This window comes from Lonchura striata, chromosome 3 (assembly GCF_050655825.1).
Source record: "Lonchura striata isolate lonStrDom1 chromosome 3, ASM5065582v1, whole genome shotgun sequence".
In the NCBI taxonomy this organism is placed as follows: Eukaryota; Metazoa; Chordata; class Aves; order Passeriformes; family Estrildidae; genus Lonchura; species Lonchura striata.
In genome coordinates this window covers 35,623,585-35,640,445 of record NC_140705.1, presented here as the reverse complement: position 1 = coordinate 35,640,445, position 16,861 = coordinate 35,623,585, and the positions used below count along the sequence as shown (strand labels likewise).

At 38.9% G+C, this 16,861-nt stretch overlaps 1 protein-coding gene across 5 annotated transcripts in view; it reads right to left on the bottom strand.

The window, feature by feature from the left end:
- Positions 1–936: 936 nt before the first annotated feature.
- ORC3 (origin recognition complex subunit 3) overlaps positions 937–16,861 on the bottom strand; it is a 34,495-nt gene continuing 18,570 nt past the window's right edge. For 3 of the 5 annotated variants that reach the window (XM_085574824.1, XM_021545721.3, XM_085574823.1), the window contains 9 exons: positions 16,373–16,489; positions 15,397–15,476; positions 11,617–11,750; positions 9,591–9,676; positions 9,005–9,102; positions 7,973–8,114; positions 3,728–3,844; positions 2,603–2,682; positions 937–1,488 (listed from right to left, as the gene is read on the bottom strand). In XM_085574824.1, coding sequence (XP_085430950.1) covers positions 1,383–1,488; positions 2,603–2,682; positions 3,728–3,844; positions 7,973–8,114; positions 9,005–9,102; positions 9,591–9,676; positions 11,617–11,750; positions 15,397–15,476; positions 16,373–16,489 — 960 coding nt within the window. In that variant the 3' untranslated portion in view covers positions 937–1,382. Of the gene's footprint in view, positions 1,489–2,602; positions 2,683–3,727; positions 3,845–7,972; positions 8,239–9,004; positions 9,103–9,590; positions 9,677–11,616; positions 11,751–15,396; positions 15,477–16,372; positions 16,490–16,861 lie in introns of those variants that run through there. The other 2 variants (XM_021545728.3, XM_085574825.1) reach the window with 2 other exon arrangements.

Below are 16,861 nucleotides of genomic sequence, written 5' to 3'. Positions count from 1 at the left end.
TGCTCACCAGGGAAGAACAGGGAATTTTTACCTGTGTCTGGAAACTTGCAAGTGCTCCACTGTGATCCTAAGAATTCATGCTCTTGAGGATTCTGTCATTGTTTCCCAAGTTGCAAGTTCTGCCAGTAGAGTCTGATAAGCTCCTCCTCCTCCCGCTTCTGAACTGACTGGCAGCATTTAGAACCAGACCCCCACTTACACACAGCAGGATGTGTTGTTGTGACTGCAATTCCTGCAGCTGGAAAATACACTCAGAGAGGGTAGTAGTTGTGTATTTAAAACAAGCTTGATATCTCATATACATTCCTGGGGAAACAGCTGGCTAAGTTACTGGTTTTTGTAACAGGACTTCCCCTCTCCAGTACAGATCTGGTTTATGGAAGTGATTATGGAGGATTTAACAAAGCACAGCAGACACACTGCTCTGGAGGGAAATGCAGCTTTTCCCCTTCAGTTCCTAAGGTTTTTCCCATGCTTCAAGCACAGGTCACAGACACCAGTATAAACATGCTCCTTCCACAGAGTCATGGGACAAGGCTGGTCTAAGAAGTCTTTTTGAAGATCAATCATCAGATGAGCAGTGCTGGTACACACTCAGCCTACATTGCTTTTCACGCAGCTGGTTCCTTTGCCTGCATGCAGCACAAATCATTGGCAAAGAGGGAGGTTACAACATGTGCTTTAGGTGGGGATTTTCCTGCCTTCCAGACGAGTGCACAACTGCCATGTTCTCTGTCTGCTGACACAAGTTTTCCTACCAGAAGTCAGCTAATACCCATCAACTTCAACTAGAAAAACGAATTCAAATAGTTCAATTTTGCTCTTGCCAAAGGGCAAAGCTTTGCATCTTCACAATTATTCTCTCCTCTTCTCTTCCTCAAGGAGTTTTGAGGTAGTTAGGACCAGTTTGGAAGAACACACAGCAGAGGCTGAACGTGGAAGTTCACTGTCTTCTTTAGCATACTTGTTTTATTTATTTTTAAATCTGGTTCAAGGATCTAGGAGGCATTTTATAATAATGACTCAAATCCTATCAGCTTATAAGGATGTTAATAATACTGCTTCATTACTTTTGTGGCTGCGTGCTGTCCTTCTGACTTGCAAGCCTGAGTTGTATCAGCGGACTGTTTAAGTATCACACATCAAAGACTGAACAGGCACAACAATAAGGTATTTGGAACATGAGCATTAATACAGCAAAACATTACACAGAGATGAGCATTAAAAAACAACTTATTCAAGCTTGCCCAGGCACTCAGAATGTATCTCACAACATTCAACACCGCTGACTTTGACTCGGTATGCAAAGTTAGTGAGAACTAGTGTGGTGGGAACACAGCCCTTGCTCTGTTGGGAAGGTTTATTGGCACCTTGGTGGCACATTAACAGCCTCCCCATGTCAGCCTTGCCACGTGGTCAGTTTTCTGCTTGCTGGGCTTTATGAAGCCCAGGAGCTCCAGTTCAGAAACGGCTCGAATAAAGCGAGCGCTGGACATGTCAGTGAAGGAACCAAGTACACTTTTGATGACACAGATGACAGACACACTGTTCTCTTCTAGGAGGGCAAGACTTCTAAGGGTAAGCACAGATTACACAAAGTGTTGCACAATAAAATTGTTGGAAATAAGGGCAGAGCACAAGCTGCCTACAGAAACACAGATCTTCAATCAGATCAGTAGTTCTGCCACATGCATACAACATGACAGCAAAGGAAGAGTTTCTTATCCCACTGCTAAGAGAAGCTTAAAGCCTACAAACACCAATTTTGTAGTGTCTCAGAAGAATTTACACTTATATGTCCCGTGACAAAAAAAATGTATAGATAATTATAGAGATTTTTTCTGAAGTTTCATGGCACCACCTTCTCCTTTTTATTCACTCTACCTTTGTTGCTGCCTCCCTGACATACAGGTTTATATTCCCGAGTTAGAGAATTAAATTTATTGCGAGTGACAATTAACAGTGGAGCTTGTAAAAAATGAAGGGCCAGGAAAGCCAGGTACAGTATTAGAGCATATAATTATCCTTCCTTCAGTTAAGCCTATTTTTGTACAACTATTCATTCTTCTCTATGGCAGCATTACTGCTGTAGCCATGAGTTTTGGTTCAGATGCTCATCTATTAAATATTTTTTAGACTTCAGTTCAGGATCAGGACAAAGGAAGAAACAGAATGGGTGTCCTGTGCAAAGTTCTCAACTCCAAGGTACTGGAACATAATGAACTACTGCTTCTATTTCTCCATGTACTCTCTAGGTCACAGCCCTCCTCCCATCTGTTCCCCAGTAATGCTCTACCCCTATCCAGCAGCTATACCAACTCTCTGATAATTTAACCACAGTTTCAACTTGTTTTATGGACTTTTGGTTCTGTTTCAGACCCAAACACCTCCTGCACATAAAAGCTGCTCTTTTACCTCACCACTCCCAGCCCAACTATTTCAACTGATCTACTTCCTAGACATTTTCAATATATTAAAGCTGTTTAAAGTAATTTTTCTGAAACTAGTTAATCAGTGTACATGAAACTGTATTTTAAAACCCATGGTTCATAAATTCTGTAAGCTTTTCCATGTCAAGCTTGAGAAAAATGAGAAAGGATACTGGATAACATCATCCACCTGGTCTGAGGAAGCTGCATCTGCATTTGGTTCCTCAGCTGCCATCACCACAGTTGAGAAAGCCTAGAAAGGGAAAAGCAGCACAGATTTATTCTAGTTCATAAACAGACAGATCTGCATATAAAATAGTGACCTCTGAGCTGAAGGCTCACTCATGGAATAAGATCTTGGAAGAAGAACTCTTAAGTGTGTCAGTTCAGCAGCAATCAAAAAGCGAGCAAAGTTACGTATTACCATGGCAGGAATAAAGAAAGCAAGACATCACTCTGAACTCTGCTGCTTGCAGTTTAAATCTCAAATGGTTCTGGGTCCTGACCCATTCTCAGATAAACTACAGAACTGAAAAAATACTCTCAAAGTGAGACTGCTTAAATATTCTGGGGAAATGATAGGCTGTGAATAAATCTATAAAACTGAGGAACAGCAAGATGCTGGGTAGGATTATACAATAAACAACCAGGGCAGCAGCAAACAAAACACACTTGGAAGAAGTAAAAGGAGTATCCCCTAAACTGCAGGTGGTTAAGCTACAGTTTCTTTCAGAGGATGCTGTGGTTGCTGAAATATACTGGTAATGACATCCAGATAGGTTTATGAAATACAGAGGAAGCACTCAAGTTTAGGAAACCTTAGAACTAAAATGTGATTGTTAGCCAGGGAGACTATATCATGTTCATTCTCTTGCTATATTCTCCCTGCTTTTGGCTACAGTATGAGATAGGTTATCAAGCTAGAAGGACCCAGACTTTTCCCTGGCACAAACATTCTCTCCAAGAGTCCCACCTGCCTGTTTCCATAAAAATGTCACAGAATACTTAAAGATGAAAAAAGAAAGGCAATTTTGTTAAGCATAAAGTCTCATCTATGCCAAGCACAAAAAAGAAGCAGAAGCAAAATAGTTTCATCACAGACTAACAGGGCTGGAAATAAATGATTCACAATAGAGAAAGACTTATTTGAGTTGCTGTGGGTTCTTGTAGTCTTATGGACCAAGGTATCAATGATTTAAACTGTCAAAAGGGGCACTAAAGAAAAGCAGACATGCAGAAAAAGATAAATCAGAATACTGAAATTCGCAGGTGAAGGTACTGTTAGCATCATCACATACCTCTAACCAATCAGCGAGATTAATCAATCTGCCGCATTCCAAATGAAGCTTATACACTATGCATATGTCAGGGGCTTTATTAGAAATGCCTCCTCCATCACATTTCAAAGCTTGATTCTGATGAAAAAAAATTGAAGGCAGTAACTTTGATCAGTGTCTAATCTTGAATAATTCCAAGGGCTAGATAAAACATTATTTCAGGTAATTCAGATAGTAGGTATTTTAAGCAAATATTTACTGTTTGTGTGCTTAATGGTTAAGTTGATGGTACAAAGAAAAAACTACAAAAAAAAAAAAAAACAAGTAGGAAAATGAGAAGCATTCTATTTAAAAAAACCAACAAACCCTCCCCCCCCAGCTACTTCAATTTTGGTGTTCCTTCTGTAACACTTATGCAGTATCTACTGCAATGAGTGATTATCTTGATTATCTTTTTATGCAATGTTTTTGCTAGATCTATTTATATATGAGAAATACTCTGTTTTATGGAGTCAGAAGAAACTAGTCATGATTTGCCATGTAGAAAATATGAAAGTATAATTCTCCCTCCAGCCCTCTTGACAGGAAGAGGAAGATTTACTATAGTTCTGTCATATGTACTAAAAATAATTACTTCTTTCGTCTCAGAGTTTTACCTTTGAAATGTAACAATCATTTATTTCTGTCTTGAAACTCAGCATCTGTAAAGCAAAAGTCTAATTTCTAACAAAGTATACTATGTTTCAGGAAATTCGTGGAATCATTAAGGTTAGAAAAGCCCTTAAAGATCATGTGAGTCCAGTGATTAACCCAGCACTGCCAAGGTCATCATTAAACTGTGTTCTTTACTGCCACATCTACATGTCTTTTAAATCTCTCCAGGGGTGGTGAGCCCACAACTCCCCTGGGCAGCCTGTTCCAATGCTGCTTTTTTCCAGGAAGAAATTTTTCCAAATATCCAAACTAAACCTCCTTTGGTGCAACTTGAGGCCATTTTCTCTTGTCCTGTTGCAAATTCCCTGGGAGAAGAGGCTGACTCCCACCTGGCTACAACCTCCGTCCGTTTAGACAGTTGTAGAGAGTGATAAGGTCCCTCCTGAGCCTCCTTTTCTCCAGGCTGAACAATCCCAGCTCCCTCAGCTGCTCCTCACAGGACCTTTCACCAGCTTTGTTGTCCTTCTCTGGACTTGCTTCAGCACCTCAATGTCCTTTTTAAAGTGAGGGGCCAGGACTGGACACAAACTCAAGATGCAGCCTCACAAGTGCTGAGTACAGGGGCACAATCAGTGCCCTGCTCCTGCTGGCCACACCATTGCTGATCCAGGACCTTGTGCCATTGGCCTTCTTGACCACCTGAGCACAACTGGCTCATGTTCAGCCACTGTCAACCAGCACCCCCAGGCCCTTTTCTGCTGGGCAGCTTCCCAGCCTCTTGGATTCAAGGTCATCAGCACTGAACCATTTATTTGGGAAGTTGAAAAGCCACTCAAGCCGGAGGCAGAAAGTCTCTGTACAGCTGCAGAAATTTACAGCATTTCATTTCAGTTTCATATATACTCTAAGAAGTCAGCTGTCTTAACATGAAAACAACCACTGATCATTCCTTTCAGGTCATAGAAGTTTGTTCTAAAACACTTTCATATGCTAGTAAAATATACAAGCAACTTTAGGGAAGTTATAAAGCTGTAGCAATGACAGATACCTTCAAAAGAAAAATACTTTTCAAGACAGGAAATAAGGCTAGGCAAAAAAATATAACTTTGCTCAAGAATCTGTCGTTTACCCATAGATCTCAATTCCTGCAATTTTTGAGACTCAGTTCCAGTTTGGACTTTGTCACTTATGAGACATTTCACAATTTCCAGGACACCTAGCAATTTTCAAGTTTATTTACTCTCCTCTTCAAGGAACACAAAAGCTATAGACCTCAGGTTAGTATCTGCAAGTTCATTACAAGACGGCTTCCAGAAAAATATGGCTGAAACCTCAGTGTTACAATTCTGACATTGCTTATCAGGAACTCAGGAGTATTATGGTACACTTCTGTAACTCAGGAGTGTACCACAATAGTTTCCAATACTCCTGTGTTAGTATCTGGCACACATGAGGTTACACTTCTGGCTGATCTAGATCTAGTGACTCACCACTGTCCAAGAGGACAACACTACACCCTTCTCTTTTCCCCTCTCCTACAGCACCCAGCTCTGTGGTTTTCTACTACTCATCCATGTGCCAACCTGGATTGTGCAGAACCCTCTGCACTGCTTTTCTAATTTTAAGGTCAGGACAGTTATCACAACCAAGAGCAACTGCACACCCCTGGAACAGGCGCAGCACAGAGAGATCCCAGCCTCCCTTGTGGTAACTGGGCCAAGCCTCTGCAGTGCAGCCGGAGGGAGCTGCAGCTGCCAGCGGGGAAACCTCGGCTCTGAGGCTGCAGCACATCTGTGGTTCCGAGAGGAAATAACCTGGCTGGCAAGCAGGAAGCTGCTCTACAACAAGCAGCCAGTTGTGAATCCATCTGTACAGCACAGAGGTGCTGCTCCCAAAAGAAGGAAACAGGAGTGGGAGCAACCCAGAACAAAGCTGATGAGGAACTGCTCTTGCCTGACCCTGCCCCAAGGCTAGACAGAGGACACAGCATACCTTGCTCTGGAATCAATGCTGTTATCCCAAGGACTAAATCCTCTTTCCCTCATATGGAAGTTGGTATCCCAAGTTTAAATTTGTTAAATTTTCCAGGGATCAGTGAAACCAGAATTACACTGGGTTTGGTGCAGTTGTTTTGGGGTTCTCTTCTCCCCCCAGCTGATAAACATGCCCCTTGGTTCACACTTTGCTAAATAACTAGCTGAACTCCTGTAAGCAGTGCATCACATTAATCTTTCACTGGTACTCTACTGGAGCACTTTTCTGTCCTGGCCTTCTGGAATAAACAGATCTGGAGAACTCTGCTCTGGTCATGGTGCAGAAAAACACAAACCATGCAGAAGTCATAAAGTATTTTACTCACATGAATTAAAATGCTAAGCAAGGTACTCAGCCAATACTGCTACTGTTAGAAGCTATGCCAAAACTTCACAATCTTCTCAGAAAACATTGGAAATATGTTAAAGCATGTCCAAGTACAAAGTACAAGATGACAGAGGGCTTTAAATCTTGTCAACTCAAAGAGAATAGAATACTTATTTAAGACATCAGTAGTTAAAGATTTTCTTGGCTATCTTAGTCTGTATATTTACAGGTTTTCTAAAAATATCAACTACTGAGGTTCATATTAGTTTTCTTTAATGGTAATTTGCTAACTACTGTTCTCATAAATAAGCTCTGTAAATGGTTTTAGTAATAACTCCTTCACACAGCAAAACTGATAACCCCCATTCAAATCGAGGACAGTGCCAACAAACCCAATACAAATCAGGCTGTAGATTTCAAAGGCTGATCTTTATCAGCCTTTGCAGTTCCTGGTAAGTGTTAGCTTTGATTCAAGTAGTGCATTACTCAGCTACAGCTACAACCAATACTTTCTTCAAAATTACAGTCAGTTTTTTAAAGAAAAATGTTAGGTAGTAAGAACAACTTCAAGTATCTTCTATTATCAAATAAAAAGAAACCTATGATCACTGCTTTTCCAAATCCTAATCTATTTCTTTCTTTTGGTTATCCTTTCAGTTTGAAAGAAGTGGACAACAGTTTGCTTTTCTCTTCTAGAAAAGGGCAGGGTTAGGCTGATCCTTTTCTTCGACTCAGAAAACACAGGATATCAATGCACAAGCATTAAAATATTATTACAGAGGAAAACAAAGGACTTGGTTAAATACACCATATTTATGCTATTTTAATATTATGACTCTACCTGATCAGCCTTTACCTTACAGCTAATCTACAAAGTGAGGACTGAGCACCAGCCCTATTAGGAAAGTCTCTGGAAAGAGTAACAGACACTTTATGTTTCCCTGTGGATAGTCATCCTAATTGTAGGGAGGACAAAATTAGTTTTCTGCTACATCTACAGAAGAAAGAAAATACCATGGCTAGAACATGCTCTGAAAAATGGGTTCCTCCTACAGAACTCTTTCCAGAATTACATTTGCCAGACAGATTCCCCAGCTTCTTGAACAAAGTCCCCAGTTGCTTATCAGCACTTGCTAGTTCTCTGCAAAACAGCTGAATATGTGCCAAGCTTCATGAAACAGCAAAACTCAGCCTTGTACACCACGCTCCCGCAGCCTTCCAGAACTAGCCCAGCAGCCCCTTGCTTCTTACCTTCAGGTACCAGTGGGGGTTGTTTAAAGCTGTGTGCAGCGCAGTCCTGGGGGCAGCATTCAAGTGCCCTCGGAGAACAGCGGCTGCATTGAAATACACAATCTCATGCAGGGTCCTGTTGTCTGCAGGTACAAGGTATCTTCTGGAAAAATATGAGGTAATGGGGGGTGTGGGGGAGACACATGCTTTAGCTGAAGGGAAACAACACAAGTCTACTGCTGTCAGACTATAAAAACGCATGTTTCCCATCCAGTACTGAAAAATCTCTGAAAAACAAGATGAACAGCACTGAAATAAAATTTTAAGCAGAGAAATCTGTTATCATCAACTCTATATCTAATGTATTTAGCATAGAACTCTAGCTGAGACACTGACAAATTCAAAAATAAGGGCAGTGCTAACCCAGTCAAGTACTCCACAGATCTTACTTATCCATCTCAAGCTCTCACCAAGTGTCTCTGCGCATCTTGGTCTCCCTAGCTGAAGCTTTTTGCTTGGCAGTGATACTTCTGTTAGCTTCTCTGCCTCCCCCCCACCCTCTATAATTAACAAATGCCTTCATCTCTTCCCCCACCACAACAAGCCTTTCACATTTTGCACTGCAGAGCTGTCTCCAAAACTGCATCTGCTATGGCTTGCTCATCAAAACAGTTCTCAAAATGGACAGGATATCACACTTGACATCTGTACAGTTTCATAAGAAGAACAGATCAGCAAAGATTAGGGTAAAGACTGTTGACTTTGTTTTGCCACTTAGACCCACTCCTCCATCAACACTGTCTCTGTAGCCAAAGTAGGTTGGTCCATTCGTATTCTAATTATTTCAACTGATCTACTGGAGAAGAGGTGTGGTTTGTGTGGTTTTGTTGTTTTTTAGTTATTATTTTTAGAGCCCTCAAAGAAAGAATAGGAAGGGAAAAAAAATGTGCCACAGGGACTGAAACACAATTTTGACAAGATTAACATGTTAGTAAAATTTCATTTGCAACTTATGGTGCAAACTAATGCAGGAATATAAACAGGAAGGCTCACCTTACAAGACTGTCTATATAGTCAACAACTTCAAAACGAAGCATTTCAAACTTTGTCAGTTTCTTAGACCTCCTTGATTCCTTCAACTCCAGCAAAGTCTTTAAAAAAAAATGATGCACAAGACTACATGGGAGGCAGTTACTCTCTGGAGAACACAATCTATGTGTTTAACATGTATAATTATTTTTGCTGGCATGTTCTCGCTGATAATGTCTGAAATGTAATCAGTTATTTTTATTTAGGCCAGTTATTTTTATTTAAGCCAATGTATTCAGTTCTCAAACCCATAGGAGTCTGAGAAATTCAAAGAAATATGTTAGGCAGAATGTCTAAATTACAAGTTAAATAAAAAGAAAACATCTAATTTGCATTTAAAAATCCTGGTTTATGATAGATTATTTTCTGTAATTTTCTATGTGTCAGGAAGGCCTGAAATACATAGTTGGCACTTATTCATTCATTTTTAAGATGAAACGCTCACACACAACCCTTTACTCAGAGCTCCAGCAAGCTGGGAAGAACTAACCATGAACATTTTAAAACATTAATTTAAGCAATCAGTCAGTAAAACTTAGGTAGGCCTAACCTTCTGAAGGTGATAAAGGTCTGTCTTCTTCTGGAGCTCCTTTTGTGGTGATACAGACACATCTCGTTCTTGGGAAGTTTCTGCTACTAGAACAAAAGTAATGTTTGATATGTGGGGTAGACTTTTCCTACATAACCCTCCTAACCCAAGCAATCTTCAAAGTACTCAGTAGTTCCCTGTTAACATAGGCAACCACAGGCAGCTTTTGGGTCTTGCACCTTGTAGAAGATTGTTAAAAAGTCTGCAGTGCAGCTTAGCCAACAGTGATTAAGTAACAATTCAGCCCTGAGCAAAGGCCCAAGGCACAAGCCTTGCACATCACTTTAATTCTGTTTAGGTCATCCTAAGTCATATTCTCAACACTTGTTAATTTGACAGTTTAGGACTAGGTACTACTGATGCTTTTGGAATATTTCTAAAAAAGCCACATGCTGCATTTTTTTCCCTTCTCATGTGCAGAAAAATAATGAGTAAGAAATGAGTTCTCCCTACCCACTGCAGAAACTGCAACCAGAGCAGCAAACAAAAGCATGTAAGATACTACATTGCCCAGTTTTATTCTCACTTTAATTTATAAGAAAATTTCATCTTCATGGACATGTAGTTCGGTGATCAATTGCACCAATTATTAGTAATTTTTAGGTAAAAACAAAGAAGCAAAACAGACATCTGAGAATCTTCACTAAAGATCAACACCATCACATAAATGTAAAGTAAAAAGTTATCTAACTCAGCAATTTAATAATGTACAGTTTATCTTTAACTTCCCCTTCTCACTTTTCCTTTGAAGCCTAAATTAAATCCACTTTGAAAACTAAGATTGTTGATGGATTCAGTAGATGTTCACTATTTTAAACCCATCTTCAAACCCCAAGTATAAATAAATACTGTCTTTTTTGCTTTGTAGTTCTGCAAGTTCTGAATCCCCAGAGTTGTTGTTCCTTATTTATTTTCTCAAGGTAAGAATCCAACTACTTAAAAGCCTTTAGCTTTAATTATTTTTTTTCCAAACTAGACAAACCTTTGGTTTTCCATTATAGTTCAGATTCCTGAGTGCTGGTACCAGCAGTGACATACACAGCTTTTTCAAAGTGATGACCTATTTTCTCTACCACAGCTCTGTTTTTACTACAACTATTAAAAAATACATGGTACAGACAAGAGTTGATTCTTTTGGACAACCCCAGTTAACCCTACAGTGTAATGTAACTACTTTAACTAATATTGACTGCATTTGGGGGTTGTTGCCTACTTGTCCAAATGCTGTACAGCAACCACACTATTAACGAGTTCATTAATATGTATAAAACAGACCAGATGATAACCAATTAATCTTTAAATGCCAATCTTTGTGGAGTGCTTCTCCATAATCCAGGGAAAGCAACAACATTTCTATTCCAGAAGAATGCTGGAACACATCAGACTTGTGTTTAAGAAAAAATGCACAATTTCGGTTAACCTGCCTCAGAAAGACAGAATGCTGCTACCCATTTGCCTTGTTAAAATTTGAAATATGTCCTGTACCATGAACAATCAAATCTGGGGGTTTGACAAGTCACAGCCTGTCAGCAGAGCTGACAACTGGCACTTGGGGTCCTAGCTCTGAACATGCAGAGGAAGGAACCTTATGCCATGGTATATAACCCATTTGGGTTATATACCATGTCATAAGGAAGTCTGCTGCTATTTATCTTTAAAAACAGTTTGTTTTTAGCAACTGCAACATCTGCTAAAATGCTCAAAATACATGTATGAGAGATTTAGGGGGTAATGTCTGCTGATCTGTCCAATTTCTTATCTTATGTCACTCTTCCGTATTATAAAAAACACGAACCACATACCAGTAGAGAATATAAACATTTCCTAAATTTGTGCATGTATTAAAAAAAAAATCCTGCAAATATGATGATTTAATATGATGATAGGTTATCTCAGGGAAAATGGTCTGATTACTCATTGGTCAGCTTTTATATAATAGAGAGCTTTTACATAATCTGTAATAGAATACATGATGGCACACACCCACCTTCTAGATTCTGAAACTGAGTCAAGAACTCCTTCAACTTTTCTATTGCCCTATCAAACTCCTTTCCAGAAGATGCTACCAAAATTTCCACACATTGTTGGAGCATGGTTACCAAATCAGTCTTATTCAGCATCCTAAAAGACACAATTGTTGGCTGAAGTTGAAATGCAGAATGATGAAATAGTTTTCAATATTCTTAGTTGAAAAAAGTTTAAAAAAAACCCCAAAAAATCCTTTTAAAAGAAAAAATCTCCAGGACTGCAAGCATTCAGTCTTGCATCAATTTTTTTTCCTGCTGTCATTAGTAGAAAGTAACAAGCCAATTAGTTTTGGTGATGATGTCCTTCATATTTTTCTGAAGAACAGTAGTTTTCCTGATTATCTAAAGACACTTGCTGGACACAGGAGTTCCAATTTTTGAAACTGTGAGTCAGACATCAAAACAAAATAAAAAAAAACCCAACACTCAAAACCCAATCATGGTACAGTTCAGAACTCATTCCCAAAAACAGTACATGAAATGGTAAAAAAAAACAAACAAAAAAACACAATGTAAACACATCCACAAAATTAATCTCTGTGACTCAGAATGACTCTCAGACGAAATCTGTATGCTTTTTTCTGTATTTAATTGCTGTAAATCTACCCATCACTAGAATCTCAGAACCATTCCAGTTGGAAGTGATCTCTTGGAGACCTAGTCCAATGTCCAGCTCTGCATTTACTTACTATTTAGTTCTTAGGGCCTCTCTCAAATGTCACTGAGCAGTTCCCAGTCTCAATATCTTAATTTAAAAGATATCAAAGCAATGATCGTGGTCAGTGTCTCAAGCAGTGGGTTTCCATATCAACTACCTAAAAAGTGACTAAGAAATTTAAGGAAGATTTCAAAAGACATGGGGAAGCTCTTTGGATATCTAGTGGGACAATTGCAATTTGAGTTCTAGTTTCTAACTGGCAATGGATACTAAATGCTTAAAAAGGTTACAATTTAAAACTTCAGTTTATCTGCTTCAGGGTTACAGATTTTTGCAAGTCAGGTATTGCCTGACAAGATGCACTTGTTTTGTACAGAAAAGCATCAGAACAGAAAGTGTGACCCTGACCACACAAAACATTTTGAAACTATCTTGTATTATAATGGGTAAACAAGATAGCCTTGTTCCAGGCCAGACAAAACACTACAGTTAAACACACCCAATATGGAGAGAAGGTAAGTAGATCTGGAGATCTGCAAATGGGAATGAGCAAATTTATTTTTCTAGTATTATTCAAAAGGAAACTGCAAGTTCTAGAAAAATTTATTTACAACAACGGGATTACAGTGCCCAAAGAAACGGCAAGAAGGCAGTTATCACATATGAAAAAACAGTTAAGGATCCTTAGCAACCTTTTTACAGATTACTGTAAAGTATGCCGGGGTTGATTTTAATTTGGTGAGGAGTCAGGTTTAAAGCAGGAAGGAAGATCTCAGATTACCAAAAGGCAGTAAATAAATCTAACTCTGATTATTCAGGCAAGCTATTCAAGAGAAGAAAAGAAGCTAAAATGAAGAGTTTCCACACAAATTCCTGAATGCTGAAGAGGGAAATCACCTGAAGGAGCGATATCATGTTGGTCAGCACCGGTCACAGGACAGGACTGTGATAAACAACGTGTGATGAAAAGCCATCCATAACTAGCAGACAAAAACCAGAGTACAATATTTAGACAGAAGACAATAGGGCAGACAGTCCTTGAAGTTTTGCCACTCAAAAGGTTGATGAGATGTCCCAGCCAGTTAGTTCCACATAATCAATCGAGTGAGATGCTCTCCAATTTTCTTGATCTCTCTCTTATGATGGAATTAATGCAAAATGAACTAAAGTTCACACATTCTCTGTTGCCCTATGGCATCTTTTAGACTCTGGAAAACTCAGGTAAGAGTAACTACTGTCTAGATTACTCAAATTAGATTAACTGAAACACCATCTTTGAGAAGAGCACTTCTAGCAAAGGCATGAAAGCCTGTCCAGGGAAAGGCTGAAGTAGAGAAGCCAATCACAAAAGAAACACAATTCAGAAACTTAAAACCTTACATTCAAACATAATTCATGAAAGGCAAAAGAGGTATTTTGTTAGAAAATGAGACTTAAGTTGATCTAAAGCTTCTCTATTTTTTACTTTCTAAATACAAGGAAAAAAAATATGGATTCCAGAAAAACACTGAAAAGAAGTAAGAGATGGGGAAGTGTAAACATAAAGCTATCAACAGGTGATGTGATTCCTAAGAAGGCAGAGATATTAAGGAACAATGAGTAACTTTTAAACCTGAACAAAACGTGGAAAAAAAGATTGTGAGTAGAAGGGGAAAGACCACATTTTATCATTTTCTTCTGAAAGATAATAGCAAGATTCTATATAGAAAAAGAAGAGACAAGAGGAATTATTTGTAAAAAGGCAAACAGAACTTAAAAGCTGAAAAACGACAGAATTTCTGAATTAAAAAAAAAAAATCATAGAATCACCATCTATGAAAGCAGCAACCATGATCACTGTATTTCTATCTGAGGCTCCCACAGTGGGAGCCAGGACAGAACAACAGCAGGGAGATGAACAGATAAAAATAAAAGGGGAGCAAGCCAGAATCTGATGGCAGCACCAACTTTGAGATAGGAGAAGAGAGAGATTAATTCAGAGAGGATTAAAGCAAATTAAACAAAGGAGAAGAAAAATAAGAAGGGAAAAAAGGCCAAGAGTTATTAAGAGATTACAGACAGACAGTGGAGAAAGCAGAATGACATTTGTGGGCAAGAGCTGAGAGGTGACTGAGTAGTATCAAGATTCAGAAGAATCAGAGAAGGAGCACAAAGGAAAGACTGCAGAAATGACAACTCAAGCATGTAATCCTTTCAAAGGGATAAGGGTAAAGAACAGACAAAAGTGGCTATGTGCAAGAACCACTCAGCATGGCAAAGGTACAGTTTGAAGAGTGTGTTTCCTTGTGTGTGTGTGTGTATCAGCCCAGAAAGCTACCCTCCATCCACCACTGGTATGTTTTTTCTGTGCAGTTTTACTGCCAGACACATCAAACCTGAGCAGCTCAGGGGGTCTGGGAGAGGCAGTCACAGTTATGGCATTGTGTGACAAAGCCAAGGGATTGTTTGAATGAGTGCAGCTATCAGGAGACAGACACTGCCACATGTCTGTTGAAAGCACATTTAGAAGTCTTAGCTACAACACTGCAAAAGTTTTTCTATCAAGAAGACTGGCTTTGACAACTTTGGCATTTTAAACACTGACAGACAACACAAGTACAGCCTCTCCTGAAGTCCTACGCTCACAGTATCAGAAAAAATTAACTCAGTCCCTGTAAAAACTGTTAAGGCAAATTAGGAAGAGAAGGAAAGCAGTAAAATAAAAAAGAAAGGCCTTAGCTACTATTCATTTGGAAGAGATCCTAATTTTCACAACAGATTAAAATTCAAGACCAATCATTTGATTGATAATATCTACCACAATCATACTTTAAAAGACAAAGCCCAACTCATTCTCATTCACACAAAGTAATCTCAGTGGTTTCAGCCAAAATTACTCAGGGTATATGAGATATTAGAACCTGGTGGAATTTCACAGAAATCAGGAGAAAACCAAACTGAAAACAGCAGTCAATTACACTTGCAAACAATCCTAAAACTAGCTGTGAATAGGTAATATCTTCAGCTTTAAGTTCCAGAATAACTGATGACTGATACTTTCCATGTGTACAGTGGTATTAAAACAAAATGGGAAAAAAATCACCTTGCTAGTTGAAGAGATGACTCATACTCCTCTGTCTCCCACACTCGGTTTTCCAAACAAGCACAATGCAACTCCCTGATCTGTTACGCAGAAGGTGAAGAAAGAATAAAGTGTTTTACAAAGTAATATGGGAATCTTACAACAAGCTGTTCAAAGCAATTCCTTTAGAGCCTGTTTTCCAAAGATGCAGAAAGACTGCAAAAGGAATGAGAGCTCTTAGTATCTTCCAGAACTAAGCTTCTGCTGGAGACTGTTGCTCTGCACCAGGCTCCAAACCACTAATATTCAGGTGAAGACAACTGCAGTAACAGAAAGGAACTCCAATCAAATGCCCCAGCTAAAACATCCTTTTATTCTCAAACACTGGCACAGTTCATGCTGCCTTTGTAGTCAGTGACAGATTCTAGTAATAGTATGAAATACATTCAGAACTGAGAGACAAGTGCACATGCACAGAATATGTAACTGTTCCTCTAGTAGAAGAAATTGCTTAGCATGAGAAGGTGGGTTAAATGACATCAGAGCAATAGGACTATTAACAGAGTCTATCACTCTTCCTCCTACAGTTACTTTTTTTTGTAAAGAAGGTTGCTAAAAACTCAGTCTCTTCATCTGAATTTGACTATTGATGTAATAGGTGGTACATGAGTGTACACTCTCTGCAATGCATACAGGTAATCTCAGATGTGAGGAAGTCAATGTAAGGATCTTTTTGCTGATCTGTACAACTGCCTCCTCCTAGAAACTCTGCTGACAGTCAAGGTATCACCCATACCAGTAAAGAAAACAACATGCTCTATCCACAGCAAGAAAGTATCTCTCTCCATTTTAAGAATCAGGAGGCAAAACAGCACATTAATAAATGAAGAGTAAATATTTATTTAGATGTCATACTTTGAGGCAATAAAAAAACCAAAACCAAACCAAAACCACAATAAAAACAACCCAACAAGACCCACATATAACAGTACATCACCTGCTTGCCCAAAGGATACTTTGGAAGAGAAGATGTGAAAACATGAAGACATCTCAGAATTGAAACATAATTTTCATGGTAAACATGCAAGTCCTCCAGCAACTTCTCTGTTTCTTCCTACAGTGATAGAATAACTTTAAAAGTAATTCTGACATCCATTCAAAATTCCCATAAAGCACTAAAAATTACTCTGAAGTTTTGATATTGTAGTGTGCTATGATTTAAATCACCAATCTTAAATTGAGAACACTAAGCAAATGAGCTGTATTTCAACAGTTCACTGCATTCTCGTTGCATATTGTTACTTTTACTTTCTTCCTCCAGCTCAGTAGAGATTTGCAATTGACTAGCATTATTATTCTACTATTTTCAACTATATCTAGGTCTTTAGACAGATGTCATCTCACAACAATGAGAGCATACACTACTCCTTTAGCAGGCAATGAGAAGTTACATAGCTACATTTACTCAAAAACGGACATTTTTATA